Consider the following 18506-nt stretch of genomic DNA (forward strand, 5'->3'; position numbering starts at 1 on the left):
ATACAGACAGCAGCACAAGTTCTGCAGTCATGTATACCCAAAATTACTTTGCTGTTCATTGGAAATTAATGTGCAATTGTTGAACAAACTAAAAGGAAGGAAGGAACGTCCCATCGACAATGACGTAATTGGGATGGAACACAACCTTGGATTACAGAAGGATGGGGAAAGAAACTGGCCGTGCCCTTTTCAAAGGAACTACCCCACCTGGGCGTTTGCCTTGGACAGTTTAGGGAAATCACAGAAACCTAAATCTGAATAGGTGGATGTGGATTTGAACTGTCTTTATCCTGAATGTGAGTTGCAGTGCACTAATCACTGCACCACTTCACTTGGTAACGCTATACCTAATGGATTAATGGAGATTGTTCATAAGAATTTATATCCCTGGCACAGTATAAAGAGTTGGTGTCATACGTCATTCTGCAGGTGCCTATGAATACCTGCACAGCTCTGGTTTTCCGCCGAAAGAAATTCAATGACAGCTGTCTGCTTGGAATGCACCTCTATTACAGATGCCATTTTAAAGGCTACCTATAGCACCACCACCTTTCAGAATTTCCTCAAATTATACGGGCTGAAGCAGGAGTACTCCATGATGTCCCACCAGAAATTCTGCATTTTTTCCACCAAAATTGCCCAAGAAAATAAATGTGGTGTTTTACTTACTGACCATTCATCGTACATTGTACAAAATGCGTGGGATTGAGGAAAAACAACAACTGAAATACAGAAGTAAAGTACTGGCAGAAGTAAAGCTGTGAGGACCGGGCGTGAGTTGTGCTTCGGTAGCTCAGATGGTAGAGCACTTGCCAGCGAAAGGCAAAGGTCCCGAGTTCGAGTCTCGGTCGGGCACACAGTTTTAATCTGCCAGGAAGTTTCATATCAGCGCACACTCCGCTGCAGAGTGAAAATCTCATTCTGAAAACTGAAATACAGTTCACACACAGTTTCCTGATTTCCATAAATTTTGGTACATATATCGATTAACACATTGCCTGCAGCTTGGTCCACCATGTGTCCTGACGCAATTCTTTCCTACCCATTGGCATGAATTTTGTGGACTTCCTGAAATTGTGGAAACATTTATTACATCAAATTCTAAGCTGTAAAGGAAGCAAAGGTATATATTTATTCAGCATGGGAAATAATTCAAATATGCTAATGCTTCTGTTCAGCCTGACGGCAACCTGGTAACATCGAGCAAGTTGGCACAATGGCTAGCACACTGGACTAGCATTTGGGAGCACGATACTTCAAACCCATGCCCGGCCATCTAGATTTAGGTTTTCTGTGATTCCCCTAAATCACTCCAGCCAAATGCCGGGATGGTTTCTTTGGAACAACATGGCCGATTTCCTTCCACATCCTCCTCTAATCCAATGGGACCTATGACCTAACTGGGACTTCAAAAAATCTAACATACTCTAATTGCTACTCAAGACCTGTGACCAAGAAATTTTATGATTTGGAGTGGATTTTCAATTTCCTTAGTTCCATTAATTACATCGCTTTGTAATCAAAGAAAGCTCAGACAAATTTCCACAGATATTTTTACACAAATTGGTATTCTCAGTTTCACAACTTGAATTTAAGATGCACTGAAACTGAATTAAAGGGGTGCACACAGACTGAGAGCATCGGGAAGTCAAAACTGCTCTCAGAAATCAAACTGAATTATACACACATCTGAGAACTAAGAATTTTTATGAGTACTGCCAGCTGCACAGGTGAAGCATACCATTTCATATGTCCTTTTAGATCTGCAGCCTGCATGTGACTAGGTATATCATAAACTTTTAATAGGCCAGTGTCACACAGATGATAGAAGCATTGGACCTGCAGATACTGAGTTACATTTAATTTTTCAGAAATGAATTAAAAGTCATTACAACCTGCAGATAGTTAATTAGTCATCGTATTGCTAGAAAACCAAGATGAAATCCCAATAGTTTAGAGATGAAAAACAAGAGAAAAAGATATTAAAAGAGATGATATTTTGTTCCTACTTCTTTGCCCTGATCTTCCACCAAGTTATCTTAAGTGAGAATTGTGGATTATCAATGTAAAAATACATTTTATAATTAAAACTACTGGCAAAGACAAAGTGTGTTTAACACTCAGATCAATATGTTCATATTGAGATTAGTTCCATTAACACAACTGACAATGTGCACTGTCTGTAATATGCAAGAACTTGTTGTAGTTGTCTATAATCATTTCTAGCCAAAAAGGAGAAGACTGTACATGTGGAATTTGCATGGAAGTATAGTTTTAGTAGCTTCAATAACTGTTGAGTTGTTTCAATTACTTATCTGTAACAATTTGGCTCATGGTAATTTAAATGTAAGTGATCTTTCTCCATTCTCCTCCTTAATATCAGCAACACAAATTTCAAGATTTATTCACAAAGCTCAGGTCTTCAAGAAACAAGACAATTGTGCAATTTTCAGTGGCAAGAATAATGAACAGCAATTCAGAAGTTGATTTGTTTTCTACTCATGAATTCTAACAATGCTTTGCCATAAAAAAATAAGTGATCATAATCACATAAGCCCACTAAGAATGTTATACTTACATTACCTTTTAAATAACTATAACATACAGGAAATCAGTTACAGCAAAGTCCCATCATTCGTCGTCAAAGCAGTAAATGTAAGTAACTGACGGTAAAGGAGTGACTGAAGATGAAATGACTGGCCCCCAAAGGAAACCTAAAAACCAAGGGCATAACTCGGAAAAAACGTAAGTGCCATAAGAACACTCGAATAAACAAATCAAATAAATGTAGTCTAACTTCAAGTAAGAACCATAAAGTAAGAAGCAATGCTGAACATGTACCTTATCCATAGACCCCTCAGGGAGGTAATGTGGCATCAAACTAAGTTTAACTGCAGGAAATGGTGCATGTACAAAGTTACAGAAGGACCAAGTCATGTGTACCAACAAGAAGGATGGAAAGTGGCTGAACAATTTACATCAAGCGAGGGGATGAATATACTGACATCTAAAGGCAATGCGTAAAGAATATGCTACTAGGATTCAATAAATTATTTATTTAAACAACCAAAATTATACAAAATGTTTCTATGGTGTAAATCCACCTGTGTATTAAGTGTTTCATTGGAAATTTTTTTCAATGAGTGACAATTTCCAATTCTTCCAAAATATTAAGTGTATTACCCTTGTCTTCTTGATGTAGCTATTTGAGATTAGAGGCGAGATCCATACCTGAATGCTCAGTTTCCTGTCGGTAGGCATTTAAGGCTGGTTTTGAGCCTGTGTTGTTAATATGCTCCTTAAAGGATATCTCAAAATGTCTACTGGTTTGACGAATGTACCTTGAACTAAACCCATCACATGTATTGCAATATACTCCATGAGATTTACAGCTTTTTTAAACTTGACTCTTCCTTGGGTCTGAACCTCTGGTCATTATTTCTAGGAATGAAGTAGTCTGAAACTATATTTTTAGAACTCTTCTTTTGGAAACATTACTGTAGTACGGTATTCTACGAGAAAACCTTGCCATTAAGGGACTTGTTGTGCATGGGGGCAAGGGCAACGGAACTCTCAAGCAATCTTCGGACCCCAGAAGGATTACACTTCCCACTATTGTTCTTTAAAACACTCCTATTAATGTTAGTAATAAAGTCAGTCCCATATCAGTTGCTGTGGACCATGAACTGAATTACTCTGAACTCATGCTCACAGGCTTCTGGGGGACACTACGCAGCATTGATCTGAACGGGGCCATTTTGCATTGTATTGGATGGTTTGAAGAATTATAAATTACCATGCCTGAAGTTGTAGGTTTTCTATAAATATCATAACTGATAGTGTTCTCTTGAAGCATAATAAACAGATCTAAGACAAGCAGAGATCGATTAATGTTCTGTTTCACAGTAAACTGGATGTTATCATTCAAGCAGTAAATGTAAGTAACTGACGGTAAAGGAGTGACTGAAGATGAAATGACTGACCCCCAAAGGAAACCTAAAAACCAAGGGCATAACTCGGAAAAAACGTAAGTGCCATAAGAACACTCGAATAAACAAATCAAATAAATGTAGTCTAACTTCAAGTAAGAACCATAAAGTAAGAAGCAATGCTGAACATGTACCTTATCCATAGACCCCTCAGGGAGGTAATGTGGCATCAAACTAAGTTTAACTGCAGGAAATGGTGCATGTACAAAGTTACAGAAGGACCAAGTCATGTGTACCAACAAGAAGGATGGAAAGTGGCTGAACAATTTACATCAAGCGAGGGGATGAATATACTGACATCTAAAGGCAATGCGTAAAGAATATGCTACTAGGATTCAATAAATTATTTATTTAAACAACCAAAATTATACAAAATGTTTCTATGGTGTAAATCCACCTGTGTATTAAGTGTTTCATTGGAAATTTGTTTCAATGAGTGACAATTTCCAATTCTTCCAAAATATTAAGTGTATTACCCTTGTCTTCTTGATGTAGCTATTTGAGATTAGAGGCGAGATCCATACCTGAATGCTCAGTTTCCTGTCGGTAGGCATTTAAGGCTGGTTTTGAGCCTGTGTTGTTAATATGCTCCTTAAAGGATATCTCAAAATGTCTACTGGTTTGACGAATGTACCTTGAACTAAACCCATCACATGTATTGCAATATACTCCATGAGATTTACAGCTTTTTTAAACTTGACTCTTCCTTGGGTCTGAACCTCTGGTCATTATTTCTAGGAATGAAGTAGTCTGAAACTATATTTTTAGAACTCTTCTTTTGGAAACATTACTGTAGTACGGTATTCTACGAGAAAACCTTGCCATTAAGGGACTTGTTGTGCATGGGGGCAAGGGCAACGGAACTCTCAAGCAATCTTCGGACCCCAGAAGGATTACACTTCCCACTATTGTTCTTTAAAACACTCCTATTAATGTTAGTAATAAAGTCAGTCCCATATCAGTTGCTGTGGACCATGAACTGAATTACTCTGAACTCATGCTCACAGGCTTCTGGGGGACACTACGCAGCATTGATCTGAACGGGGCCATTTTGCATTGTATTGGATGGTTTGAAGAATTATAAATTACCATGCCTGAAGTTGTAGGTTTTCTATAAATATCATAACTGATAGTGTTCTCTTGAAGCATAATAAACAGATCTAAGACAAGCAGAGATCGATTAATGTTCTGTTTCACAGTAAACTGGATGTTATCATTCAAGCAGTAAATGTAAGTAACTGACGGTAAAGGAGTGACTGAAGATGAAATGACTGACCCCCAAAGGAAACCTAAAAACCAAGGGCATAACTCGGAAAAAACGTAAGTGCCATAAGAACACTCGAATAAACAAATCAAATAAATGTAGTCTAACTTCAAGTAAGAACCATAAAGTAAGAAGCAATGCTGAACATGTACCTTATCCATAGACCCCTCAGGGAGGTAATGTGGCATCAAACTAAGTTTAACTGCAGGAAATGGTGCATGTACAAAGTTACAGAAGGACCAAGTCATGTGTACCAACAAGAAGGATGGAAAGTGGCTGAACAATTTACATCAAGCGAGGGGATGAATATACTGACATCTAAAGGCAATGCGTAAAGAATATGCTACTAGGATTCAATAAATTATTTATTTAAACAACCAAAATTATACAAAATGTTTCTATGGTGTAAATCCACCTGTGTATTAAGTGTTTCATTGGAAATTTGTTTCAATGAGTGACAATTTCCAATTCTTCCAAAATATTAAGTGTATTACCCTTGTCTTCTTGATGTAGCTATTTGAGATTAGAGGCGAGATCCATACCTGAATGCTCAGTTTCCTGTCGGTAGGCATTTAAGGCTGGTTTTGAGCCTGTGTTGTTAATATGCTCCTTAAAGGATATCTCAAAATGTCTACTGGTTTGACGAATGTACCTTGAACTAAACCCATCACATGTATTGCAATATACTCCATGAGATTTACAGCTTTTTTAAACTTGACTCTTCCTTGGGTCTGAACCTCTGGTCATTATTTCTAGGAATGAAGTAGTCTGAAACTATATTTTTAGAACTCTTCTTTTGGAAACATTACTGTAGTACGGTATTCTACGAGAAAACCTTGCCATTAAGGGACTTGTTGTGCATGGGGGCAAGGGCAACGGAACTCTCAAGCAATCTTCGGACCCCAGAAGGATTACACTTCCCACTATTGTTCTTTAAAACACTCCTATTAATGTTAGTAATAAAGTCAGTCCCATATCAGTTGCTGTGGACCATGAACTGAATTACTCTGAACTCATGCTCACAGGCTTCTGGGGGACACTACGCAGCATTGATCTGAACGGGGCCATTTTGCATTGTATTGGATGGTTTGAAGAATTATAAATTACCATGCCTGAAGTTGTAGGTTTTCTATAAATATCATAACTGATAGTGTTCTCTTGAAGCATAATAAACAGATCTAAGACAAGCAGAGATCGATTAATGTTCTGTTTCACAGTAAACTGGATGTTATCATTCAAGCAGTAAATGTAAGTAACTGACGGTAAAGGAGTGACTGAAGATGAAATGACTGACCCCCAAAGGAAACCTAAAAACCAAGGGCATAACTCGGAAAAAACGTAAGTGCCATAAGAACACTCGAATAAACAAATCAAATAAATGTAGTCTAACTTCAAGTAAGAACCATAAAGTAAGAAGCAATGCTGAACATGTACCTTATCCATAGACCCCTCAGGGAGGTAATGTGGCATCAAACTAAGTTTAACTGCAGGAAATGGTGCATGTACAAAGTTACAGAAGGACCAAGTCATGTGTACCAACAAGAAGGATGGAAAGTGGCTGAACAATTTACATCAAGCGAGGGGATGAATATACTGACATCTAAAGGCAATGCGTAAAGAATATGCTACTAGGATTCAATAAATTATTTATTTAAACAACCAAAATTATACAAAATGTTTCTATGGTGTAAATCCACCTGTGTATTAAGTGTTTCATTGGAAATTTGTTTCAATGAGTGACAATTTCCAATTCTTCCAAAATATTAAGTGTATTACCCTTGTCTTCTTGATGTAGCTATTTGAGATTAGAGGCGAGATCCATACCTGAATGCTCAGTTTCCTGTCGGTAGGCATTTAAGGCTGGTTTTGAGCCTGTGTTGTTAATATGCTCCTTAAAGGATATCTCAAAATGTCTACTGGTTTGACGAATGTACCTTGAACTAAACCCATCACATGTATTGCAATATACTCCATGAGATTTACAGCTTTTTTAAACTTGACTCTTCCTTGGGTCTGAACCTCTGGTCATTATTTCTAGGAATGAAGTAGTCTGAAACTATATTTTTAGAACTCTTCTTTTGGAAACATTACTGTAGTACGGTATTCTACGAGAAAACCTTGCCATTAAGGGACTTGTTGTGCATGGGGGCAAGGGCAACGGAACTCTCAAGCAATCTTCGGACCCCAGAAGGATTACACTTCCCACTATTGTTCTTTAAAACACTCCTATTAATGTTAGTAATAAAGTCAGTCCCATATCAGTTGCTGTGGACCATGAACTGAATTACTCTGAACTCATGCTCACAGGCTTCTGGGGGACACTACGCAGCATTGATCTGAACGGGGCCATTTTGCATTGTATTGGATGGTTTGAAGAATTATAAATTACCATGCCTGAAGTTGTAGGTTTTCTATAAATATCATAACTGATAGTGTTCTCTTGAAGCATAATAAACAGATCTAAGACAAGCAGAGATCGATTAATGTTCTGTTTCACAGTAAACTGGATGTTATCATTCAAGCTATTTAGCTCAAGGAGAAGTCTGTTACAATCTTTACATGAGCTGCTATTCAATAAGATAATATCGCCTATGTATCGGAACCATAAATCCATCTTGTCGGAGTATATAGTTAGATCCTCCATGGTACAGTGCTCGAAATTCGTTATGAACAGGTTTGTCAAACAGTAGGAAAGTGGAGAAACCCATGGCTAACCCCTGTCTTGGCACAGACGCACACACACTACAAATTTAAAATAAATGAAACTTAACGCCAACTTCAACAGCTGTAAAACACGATATATTTCTTCTGGGAGTGGGGGGAAAGGGCTTGCAATGTGCCTTCTAAGGTCCTTATAATTATATCCTGTACCTGATCCATAGGAATACCTGTGTCCATGTTGTTCACAACCACAAAAAGAATGGATGTGTTAGGAGGACAGGCTAAATTAGAAAGCTTACTGATAATATCCTTTCTGTTATATTTACACTTTTTTGAGGGGGGGGGGGGGGGGGAGCCTGAATTCAGAATCTGGACTTAAAAGGTCCCTGACATAACATAAATACAGGTCTATATGTTTCATCACCCAATCAAATTGTTAGCTACTTATCATCATCAAGTGGAGTATATGTGCTTGATACAATAATGACCGTACCTCACTGGGTTTACAAAATAACATAATGTGTAATGTTGGTCCGAAGACCAAACTATTTGAATGAAACATGTGCTCCAGATAGTAACTGTCACTTTCACAACACTTTACTTAAAGTTCAAGAATTTGAAGAAAGTCCTTTAAAATGAGGGCAACCATAACCAGAATACTGCTTGTTGAATAAAAAGTCAGCCATATAGCTTGAACGATAACATCCAGTTTACCATTAAACAGAGCGTTAATGGAACTACGCCTTTCTTAAATACGTCTATTACACTTCGAGAGAACACTATCAGTTAGGATATTGATCGAAAACCTACAACTTTTGATCTGGTAGTTCATAATTCTTCAAATCAAGCAATACAATACGAGATGACAGTTCTCATGGACTGGAGAGTGATTGAATTTTCTCTTGTTGCGGAAAATTGACATGAAGTTCCAAGGCACAATGTGCACAGTTTGTAAGAAAAATTTTGAAGATCTGAAGATGACAGCAAAGTCTGTCAAAACAGGTTGTTGAAAATAAGAAAAAATACAAATATTTATGTGATCTTGGCTTTCGAAAGTTTTTTGTTTTGTTTTTGTTAATACCAAGACTGCATAGTGACCCACTGTCTCCATAATCCTACGAGTGTGAGTTCATCGTAATTCAGTTTGTTCTGGCATAACATTAAGCACCGGCATGTCAGCCAGGAATGTTATAGCAGACAGGGCTGTGAGACGACGACAGCCAATAGTATGCTGATGGACTCCTCTCTAGGATGATACCAAGACAGCACAGGCACCTAGGAGAAGAGAATAATAAGCACCGCGCCACCTGTTCGTGGCTCCAGTCGAAGTCTAGATGGCCCACGAGTTCTACAGCAGTGACTTATGAACAGTATTATTGGAGTTGTATATACTGAAGAGACTACTTATGTTTCATGTCGCCCTTTGCTTTCGGCATCCCAGTGTGAATTTCTCAAAGTTAAGTACTGTCCCTTATCTCATTCTAATAAAAATCTATTAATTCGATTTGCTTGAATCGTTGTCTAGAAATCCAAGAAAGCAGGTTTCCTAGGCACTCTACATTAGACGAGGGGGCAGAATGCAACACAGTTCATAGCCCACTGCAACAGACAGAGGGCTGATTTTGTCACTAAAATTAATAGGAATGTTTCACAGAGCAATAATGGGAATCCTGATCTTTCTGGGCCTGGAGATTGCCTGAGTGTTCCATTACCCTTGCCCCCAAATGCAATAAGTCCGTAATAACAAGGTTTATCATAGAATATGATAACGTTTGCAGAAGGATTGGCAAACATTTATGTTCTAAAAATATAGTTCTAGCCTCCTCCATTGCTGGAAATAAAGCTAGAGGCTCACACACAGGGAAAAGTCGAGATTATAAAGTTATAAATCCCCTGGAACTCACTGAATAACATGTGATGTTTTCAGTTTCAAGTTACATACGTCAAACCAGTAGAAACTTTGAGATATGCTTTAAGGAGCATAATACCAACCCAGGCTCCTAAAGAGCCTTAAATACCATGTACAGGAGACTGGACATTCAATCATGCATCTACCCTCTAATCTTCAAATACTGCATCAAGAAAACAAGGGCAATACACTGAATATTTTGGAAGAACTGGAAATATATCACTCACTGCAAACATTTACGGATGAAACACTGAATGCACAGATGGACTTATGCCACAGAAACCTTTCGGGTAATTTTGATTGTTTAAATAAGTAGTTTATTGATCCTAGAAGCACATTTTTTACATACCACCTTTGGATTTCAGTGTATTTATCCCCTTGCTTGTTGGAGTATTAGCTTAGTAACAATTTTTGCCCACTTTCCATCCTTCCTGTTGGTACACACAATTTGGCCCTTCTGTAACTTTGTGCATGAGCCATTTCCTGCATCGTCTCATATTAGCATTCAGCCAGTTTAATTCAGTTTGATGCCATGTTACTTCCCTGAGGGATCTACAGATAAGGTATGTCTACAACCTTGCTTCTTTCTTTCCGGCTCCTACTTAAAGTCAGGCTATGTTTATCTGACTGTTTATTCAGATGTTCTTACAGCATCTATGGTTTTTCCAATTTATTCTGGTTTCCTTAGTTGGTGAGATGACCCCTGTTTTTATAGGTTGCTTTTGGGGTCCAGTCATTTGGACTTGGATCACTGCTTTACAGTGAGTTACTTGCTTTCATTGCTTTGATTATGAACGTTGGGACTTGCCTATAATTTTTTTTCCTGTATACTACAATGATTTAAAAGATCATGTAAGTATGCTATTCTTAGTGGCCTTATGTGATCATAATGATTAATTTTTAATTTTTTCTTTTAAATTGAATATTCTGAGGAGTAAATATGTTATTCCTCCAGAGTACAGATCATCTGATAATGCATTTTAGGAATGCAAAACTGGCCGTGGCTGTTCAATGAAGGACTTTAACAGCCTGAACGGAAGTCCTTTTATTCAACATACACAAAGTTGAAGAACTACAGTACTTCCTCATTCAGTTAAACATCGGGGAAGAGAGTTTATACGGACAATTTATCTGCATAGGTCAAAGGAGTTGGGAGTTGATTCTGTGGGAGGATCCACTAAATTGCATAGGTATCAAAGCAGCTAGTAAGAGAACTGATATTGTGGTGTTCAACTTCTTCAGCAGCAGGATGACTGAATGGGGATAATGTCAGATAAAATAGGAAATGAGTGAAAGAGATCCACTGCTTTTCAAGTATATCACACTTAAATCTGTGTGTGAAACAAAACTCGAAGCCGTTGGATAGAACTGTGACTTTTGTAGGAGTCAAGTTTTTGGAAGATAGTTTGCCAACAGTATGGAGAGTCTGGAGATGGTGTTTGTGAGAAGTTGGCTCCATCAAGAAATAACTCTGATGCATAGCGACATTTTTGTGCTGAATAACATTAAAGTTAGTTGAGTCAGCTCATTTTCTTACAGTTCATGCCATAAATAACTTTACTAAAATATTTTGAAAACTCTGCATATTTAAAGACATAATTTCAACACCAATTCAATTAACTTTCCAGGGAGTGTGAGGAGCAATGGAAGATATGAATTATTTCAAGAAAGCAGGGCTAATAATTCTAGGAAAAGAACAAAATATGAAAATGAACTTTTGGTCACCAAGAAACCTCAGCAGGTGAAACTATATGTGTATATGTGTTCCTTACTAGTCACCTCTGAAAAAACACATCATCTGAAAGGTTTAGCAACATTTTCAGTCTTGTTTATGATGCCATACTTCACCCATACTTCATAAGGTGAGTAGTAACAGTTATTCAGTTCGCTGTTTCTAACCTAATATGAATGCAAGTTTTCAAGGGAAGACATTTTCTTTCCACTTATAAAAATGTTACAGTTTTTCAGGCATCGTCTTTTGCTGAAAATGGTTATCTTCCTTAGAGCTCATTTACGTGCTCGTGCAGTTTTTCTAAAGTGCTGTACAACAACATATTGTAAAAGTTGTAGGAAGTAATTTTGTGGCAATTATGACAGAAAGACAGATTTCTGATAGTGCTGAATCACTTTTTATCATACACTTCATATTTCAATTCTGAAAGGTGTTTCTTTACAATCAGGCTGCTGGATATAGCATTTACTTAGTGAAGTATCCAGAATTAAATTTTAACAGTTGCTGAATTAAAAGTGCATCAAAACTGAGATAGTGAAAAATAGGATTGTTTTTATTTTTGGTAAATAATGTCAAGAGCATGATATGACTAGGCACAACTTAAAAATGGAGGAAAGAGGTGATGTGAGAAATTTTGTACCATCCAATATATGTCCTCTGGCACACACACTATGGTAGTTTACAGCAAAAATGTAGATTAAGCTATCAATGTGTGCCTCTCAAAAAAGGAAAGGTCACAAATTATTCATTTCTATACCACTTGATTATGACATAACAAAAAGATAATTTTTTTCAGGCTTACTGGGTTTATGAAAAGATATAAGCAATAATACACTATTACTAATGTGGAATATCAACAATATAAAAAAAAAGATAGATTGCTGCTCACTGTAAAGATGGTAAGTTGAGTCGCAGACAGGCACAATGAAAATAATGTGTAACCATTATCTTTCAGCCAAAGGCTTTTCAAAAAAGGAAACACACACACACACACACACACACACACACACACACACACCTCATGTCCACATGACCACCATCTCTGGCACTTCAGACTGGAATGCAACTGTCACAATAGAAGCAGCAGCAGCTGCTGCTTCCGTTCTACGTGCCAATTGTGTTCTGGTCCGAACTGCCCGATATGTCAGTCATATGGATGTGAGGTGTGCTTCCTTATGAGAACAAATTGTGTATGTTTTCTTTTCTGAAGAAGGCTTTGGCCGAAAGCTAATGTGTAAGTGTCTTTTTGTTGTGCATATCTGCAATTCCACATGTCATCTTTAAGGTGAGTTAGCAATCTACCTTTTCTTTATATTGACAATATTATGAAAAGGATAAATTGTTACTCACCATGTAGTGGAAATGTTGAGTCCGCAACTCATCATTTCCATTATATGGTGAGCAGCAATCTATCATTTTCATAATATTGTTATTATTCCATCCTGGATTTTCCATTGTTTGATTTTTCCTTATATTGTTAATACTAGGTGTTTTATTCTTAATTTAGCAAGTAAAATCTTTGAAAATAGCACTTTTTATTTGGCAATTTTTGATAGAATTTACTAACCTGTAACAATTGGGCAATTGTTGAAGTATTTGGTGAATATTTGTGTATCAAGGGTGGCTGACATAAGTATAAGACGAAGAGAGCGAAACTTGCACAGAGCATCACGAAGAACAATGAGTAGAAAGTCTGTGAAACGGCTCCGTTCATGGACCTCATCAACTAAAATGTGTGTTACTGTGGCTAGTGTTGAATCCGTGCCCATCAATGTGCGCAACAACACACCATCAGTACAATATGTCAACACAGTTTTTGGTCCCAATCTAAAACAAATACAACATCGAAAAGTTTCATGACACAAATACAATCAGGACAGATGGCAGAAACATTACACTTGAAAGGAGTGTGTACTATAAACATTAAAGTAATAATAACCGAAGATTGCAGCACACTCAAAACAAGCCATGCCAAAAAATAAATGGAAATAAAAGAGATGCTGAAGCAGAAAAGAGTTCTATCAATTTCAGAAGATAGTTATAATTTGAATAAATTTAATGTGAGAATATACTTTGTAGTTACAGAATTAATTGACTTTTGAGATCATCAACACAGGACTATTCACTAAACATGAAAACAGCACTACACTCAACAAATATTCAAAGAAGAAGTTTAAAGACACTACAGGGCATTTCAAAAAGATTCACCCAATTTCACAACACTGCCTCTTCTACACGAATGAAGATAGAAACTCTGGGTGTATTTCAACTTACACTTAGGACTATACAGTTTTTATTTTCAAAAGAATTACTTGATATTACAAAGGTATATTGTCACATCGTAACCGCACTCAAGCACAAATCCAAAATCAGGGTCATATGGAAATGCAGTACTTGGCACTGAAAGCGCATTAAAACAAACACCAACATACAGCGAAAACAGAACTAACAACCGGGATGAAGATTGCAGCTGTTTATACAAAAGTCAAATATTCTAGAATATACAAGCATACAACACAAGACAATTCAAGAACCTTCCAGAAATGATAAACATTAAATAAAAATAATTACTAGTGGTTGGGTTTGAACTGGTGACTCACAGGTACACCAGCCAGAGACACTAGCACTGTGCCACACTGCATGTACCACGGCTCGCGGCATTGCAAAATACTTCTCCTGGAGAAAACTGTGATCCACACTGGCGGATTTTGCATTCTGGTTGTGTTGTATCCTCTTCGCCATGATGAGCATCAAAGGTAGCCTCTCTCATCAAAGCTTTGTGCTTGTCAAGTGGGTCTTCAGTTTCCTTAACCTCCCATAATCAAATTGCCTCTGGACATCAATAGGTCTTCATAACATGGAGGACACAGACAACATCTCGTGCTTTTTGTCTTCTTTCTAAAGGGTCATGATCTCGACTTCATATGTTAGTCCAACAAGTGACAAAGGATACAATATGGCCCAAAGAAGTGCTTTAATAACTTTTACAGTTGTTCCACTTTCTCCGCAGGTGTAAAAATCCATACCATGTCTCCCAGGTTGTATCTCTCTGACAGATGCTTGGTATTATAGAACTCTCAGTCTTTCTCTTAGATGTCCAGGGTCCGCATATAAGCCACCTCCTTGTTTCTTCAGTCCTGATGATGAGGTATTTCACATAGTCATTCTGAGTATCATCCGGTTGATGTCGCTTCAACCTCACAACTGTTGAATTCAAACAAAGATGTGAAGTCTGTAGTGCCTTGCTTTGCTGTGCTGTATGTGAATATTGTGACTGTCAGTATTGTGTATCAGTCTGCCTGTTCAACATTAACATACACTGAGAAACTGTCTGCCAAGGCCTTATTACAGTGTTCTATGAGGCAATTCTTCTGTGGATGATAAACAGCTATTGTGTGGGGACATCATGGTGTGAAATTACTTCTGATACTAGCCTCGACTAGAAAACTTTTCTATGATCAGAGATCATCACATAGGGTGCTTTGTACTTTAAAATGATGTCTTTGCAGTATGGAGATTCAGCAGTTGGCACAGCTCTGGTGGCAGAATAGTAGGGGAGGCAGTCAATGCAGACTATTAGCCATTAATTCCCGTTTGTCGATTTAAGGAGCCTCCTCAAGAGGTTGATTCCAATTCAGTGGAATGGCACTCTTGCCAGCAGGGTAGATGCTAGGTGCCTCAGCAGTAGCTGTAGCATGTGCTTCCATCATTTTCATTCATTACAGTGGCTCACAGAGTGTCTAACGGAAAAGTAGAGATCTGGCCAGTGATACCTTCACCTGGTTCTGTCCAGAGGCTTCACAAACCCCAGTGACCAGATGTTGGAGCATCATATAAATACTTCAGATAGTAAGTCATAGACAAGCTGGGATAAAGAGCAACGTTCCCATCTCACTGTATCACAGTCGCTCTTATGCGATGATTCATTTACTAATTGGAATTCTCCTTTGGTCAGTTCCTTCTTCTCAGAGGCTTCTATGGTTTTCAGCAGTGCTGGATCTTCCCTGTGTCCAGTAGCAATGTCATTTAATGCAGTGATAACTGAGATTTCATCAACATTGCTGTGTTCTGCCAAAGGATTCCTTGAAAGGAAGTCAGCGTCCCTGTGCTTGCATCTACTTTTGCACACCACTATGACATTGTACTCCTGAAGCCTCTGTGTCCATCTGGCCTGACAGATACCTCACACTATAACTAGCCAGCATAGAAAACAGTGGTCCATCACAATGGTGACTGGTTTGCCAAATAAATACAGCCATAATGTGCTGATCACCAACACAACTGCAAATTACTCTTTCTTGGATGCAGACTAGTTCATTTTGGACATGGATAGCACCATGGAAGCATAAACTATCTCCTTTTCAGCATCCTCCTGAATTCGCATTAGAACTGCACCTATCCTATAATTGCTTAAGATGTTAGCACTTCCTTAAGGACAATGAAAGATCTTTCTGCACCTCACTCCAGGAAAATTTGGTCTCCCTTATTGCAAGGGTCATTTCTTGGTACAAACGTCCTCAATAAACCTCCAGCAGTACGAGCACGTTCTGAGAAAACTTCTCAGGTCGTGAATGTGCCAAGGAGTCACAAAATCTGTGAGTGCTTTTATTTTTGCTGGATTGGGACAGACCCTCATCGCCATTCACTAGATGCCTCAAGACTTTAATTTTGTGGGCATTGAAGGGGCACTTTTTGCGATTCAGATGGACATCTGCAGTCTGAACACACTTCAACAGGGTTGTCAGGTGGCTTAGATGTTCTCCACACATCTTAAAAAAATGACAATATTACCCAGAAGGTGTAGAAGCAGGTCGCCCATCATACATTTGAAAGTGGCTAGAGTGTTGCACAGTCCAAACAGAATAACTTTGAATTCAAAGAGGCCATCACGAGTTATGAAGGCAGTCCTTTCCCAGTCAGCCTTGTCAACCTCATATCGGCAGTAGCCTGTCTGCATGTCCCAAATATTCTGCTTCTTACAAGCAGTCTACAATGTCATCAATGTGCGGCATGGATAGAAATCTTTCTTTCTGACTTTATTCAGTCATCAGTAGTCGATGCAGAAATGCCATGTGCCATCTTTCTTCTTTACAAGGACCAGAGTAGAGGACCAAGAACTCTCTAAAGGTTCAATGATGTCATACTGCAGCACCATCTCCATCTCCTCCCACATTATATGTCATTCAGCCAGCAACATGCTATATGAGCACTGGCTAATTGATAGACAATCTCATGATTATACAGTATTTCATCATGGGCTGCTTGCGCCTTCTTCTCTCCACTTCACATCCTTAAAGCATCCGAAAATGACACAGAATAGCTTTCACTCACCTACGCTGTTTCTTGGTCAGTCCAAATCTTATTGGCAGCTCAATACTAGCTTTGTACCCTGCACTGTTCGTCATGGCAGCGGAGCATGATTCTAAGCTGATGACTAAGCTCCCCTTCCTGGACTGATTCATCTGTCCCTAGGCACGTAACTTGAGGGATGAGTTGCGGTTGCTCGTGACAGTTAGTGATTCAAAGTTCTCCTTGACCACCTACAATGTTTACAATTCTCACTGGCATGCAGATTTCTTTTGTGAACCTCAGTAGCTTCTTGCATTCAACATCAAGCTTCAAAGTTTCCATGAGCATTTCAATCGACAACTGAAGCTCGTCTCCCTGATGGTGTTAAGCCAACATCATTTTCAACAGCAAACAACTGCTCAGAGCAAACACTGTTATGCATGTTTGTAGCAAGAGCTTCGTCAGTCTGTAGCTCTGATCCTTCACAGTCTATGAATGATTGTGATACCTGCAAGAAATCCCATCCAAGAATAACCTCAGACTATATGCATTTTCAACTTCTTGCGGTGAAATGAATAGTCCATTAAATTTTGGGCATGCAGCCGCACAAATCAATGTTTTTAGAATTTTATTTGCGCAGCTGGATGCCCGAAATTTAATGGACTAAAATCAAACTACATTCTGCTAACACTGTCACTGATAGTTATTCTTGCAATGCATGTTCCTGTCAGCTGGATGTATTTTCCTTTTTTTTACATTCAGCACAATCACTTTCATATTATGGAACACAGTCTTCTTTGGCTGACATTATGGTCTTACGTGCAGATGCCTCTGTAGTGGTACTGGGTCCTATTGAGAAATGACATTTTGGGCAAGCTCTGGACACTGCGATTTCATTGTGGATTTGTACTGCCTTATCTTACAAAGAATTGTAAATTTCAGCTAGGTTTGCAGATAATATTTTTAGTGGTATGGAATTCCCTGGCCTAAATCATTTTTCAATTCAAAATTTCTCACTATCCTGATTAAGTCTAATGGAATCTGTAGCACTGACATATAATTATTTTGTTCTGTATGCTCAGAGATGCTGGATCAGCGCCTCTTATCTTTAGAGCTGTTAGTAGATATTTAATCAAAACTGACTCAAAAGATATCTTACAGACAAAATGTTTGCACATACTCATTGCTCCATTCCGTAATTTTTTGACTGAGTTGCAAATGATTTGTTAATCTGTATTCACTTCTAAAGCCAACTGATTCTTTTATCTAGTTAAAATGCAACTTTTTTCTATGCTATGGTCATAATTTTAATGAATAGAGAAGATGGATAGATATACTAAAAGCTTTTCATATGTTATCTTTCTCCTTTCTCATGAAGGAGAATAATTATAGGTATCTAGGGTATTATCTTCTTCCTCAGGTGTTCTGCAAATAATTTTAAAATTTTTCTTGCACTTCTTACTTTTCAGCTGTAACCATTTCTACTATGACATCACCAGGCAGCTGTCCTTTTTGTGTACCTCAAAAGACTTTATACAGATAATTTGATATTGTATCTGAAATACGTATCACTGAAACTTTCCTTCTGTCTTTTATTCAGACCTTTGGTGGTGTCACACGAAGTCCCACTCATGACTGCAGCCAGAATTCATGCACACTCAG

At 38.1% G+C, this 18506-nt stretch overlaps 1 protein-coding gene across 1 annotated transcript in view; it reads right to left on the reverse strand.

Annotated features, from left to right (window-relative positions):
* LOC124805079 (3'-5' RNA helicase YTHDC2-like) overlaps positions 1-18506 on the reverse strand; it is a 306102-nt gene that overhangs the window by 210807 nt on the left and 76789 nt on the right. Inside the window, exon 6 of the mRNA XM_047265510.1 lies at positions 13123-13382. Coding sequence (XP_047121466.1) covers positions 13123-13382 — 260 coding nt within the window. The remainder of the gene's footprint in view (positions 1-13122; positions 13383-18506) is intronic.

The sequence above is a fragment of the Schistocerca piceifrons genome, chromosome 7 (genome assembly GCF_021461385.2).
Source record: "Schistocerca piceifrons isolate TAMUIC-IGC-003096 chromosome 7, iqSchPice1.1, whole genome shotgun sequence".
Classification (NCBI taxonomy): Eukaryota; Metazoa; Arthropoda; class Insecta; order Orthoptera; family Acrididae; genus Schistocerca; species Schistocerca piceifrons.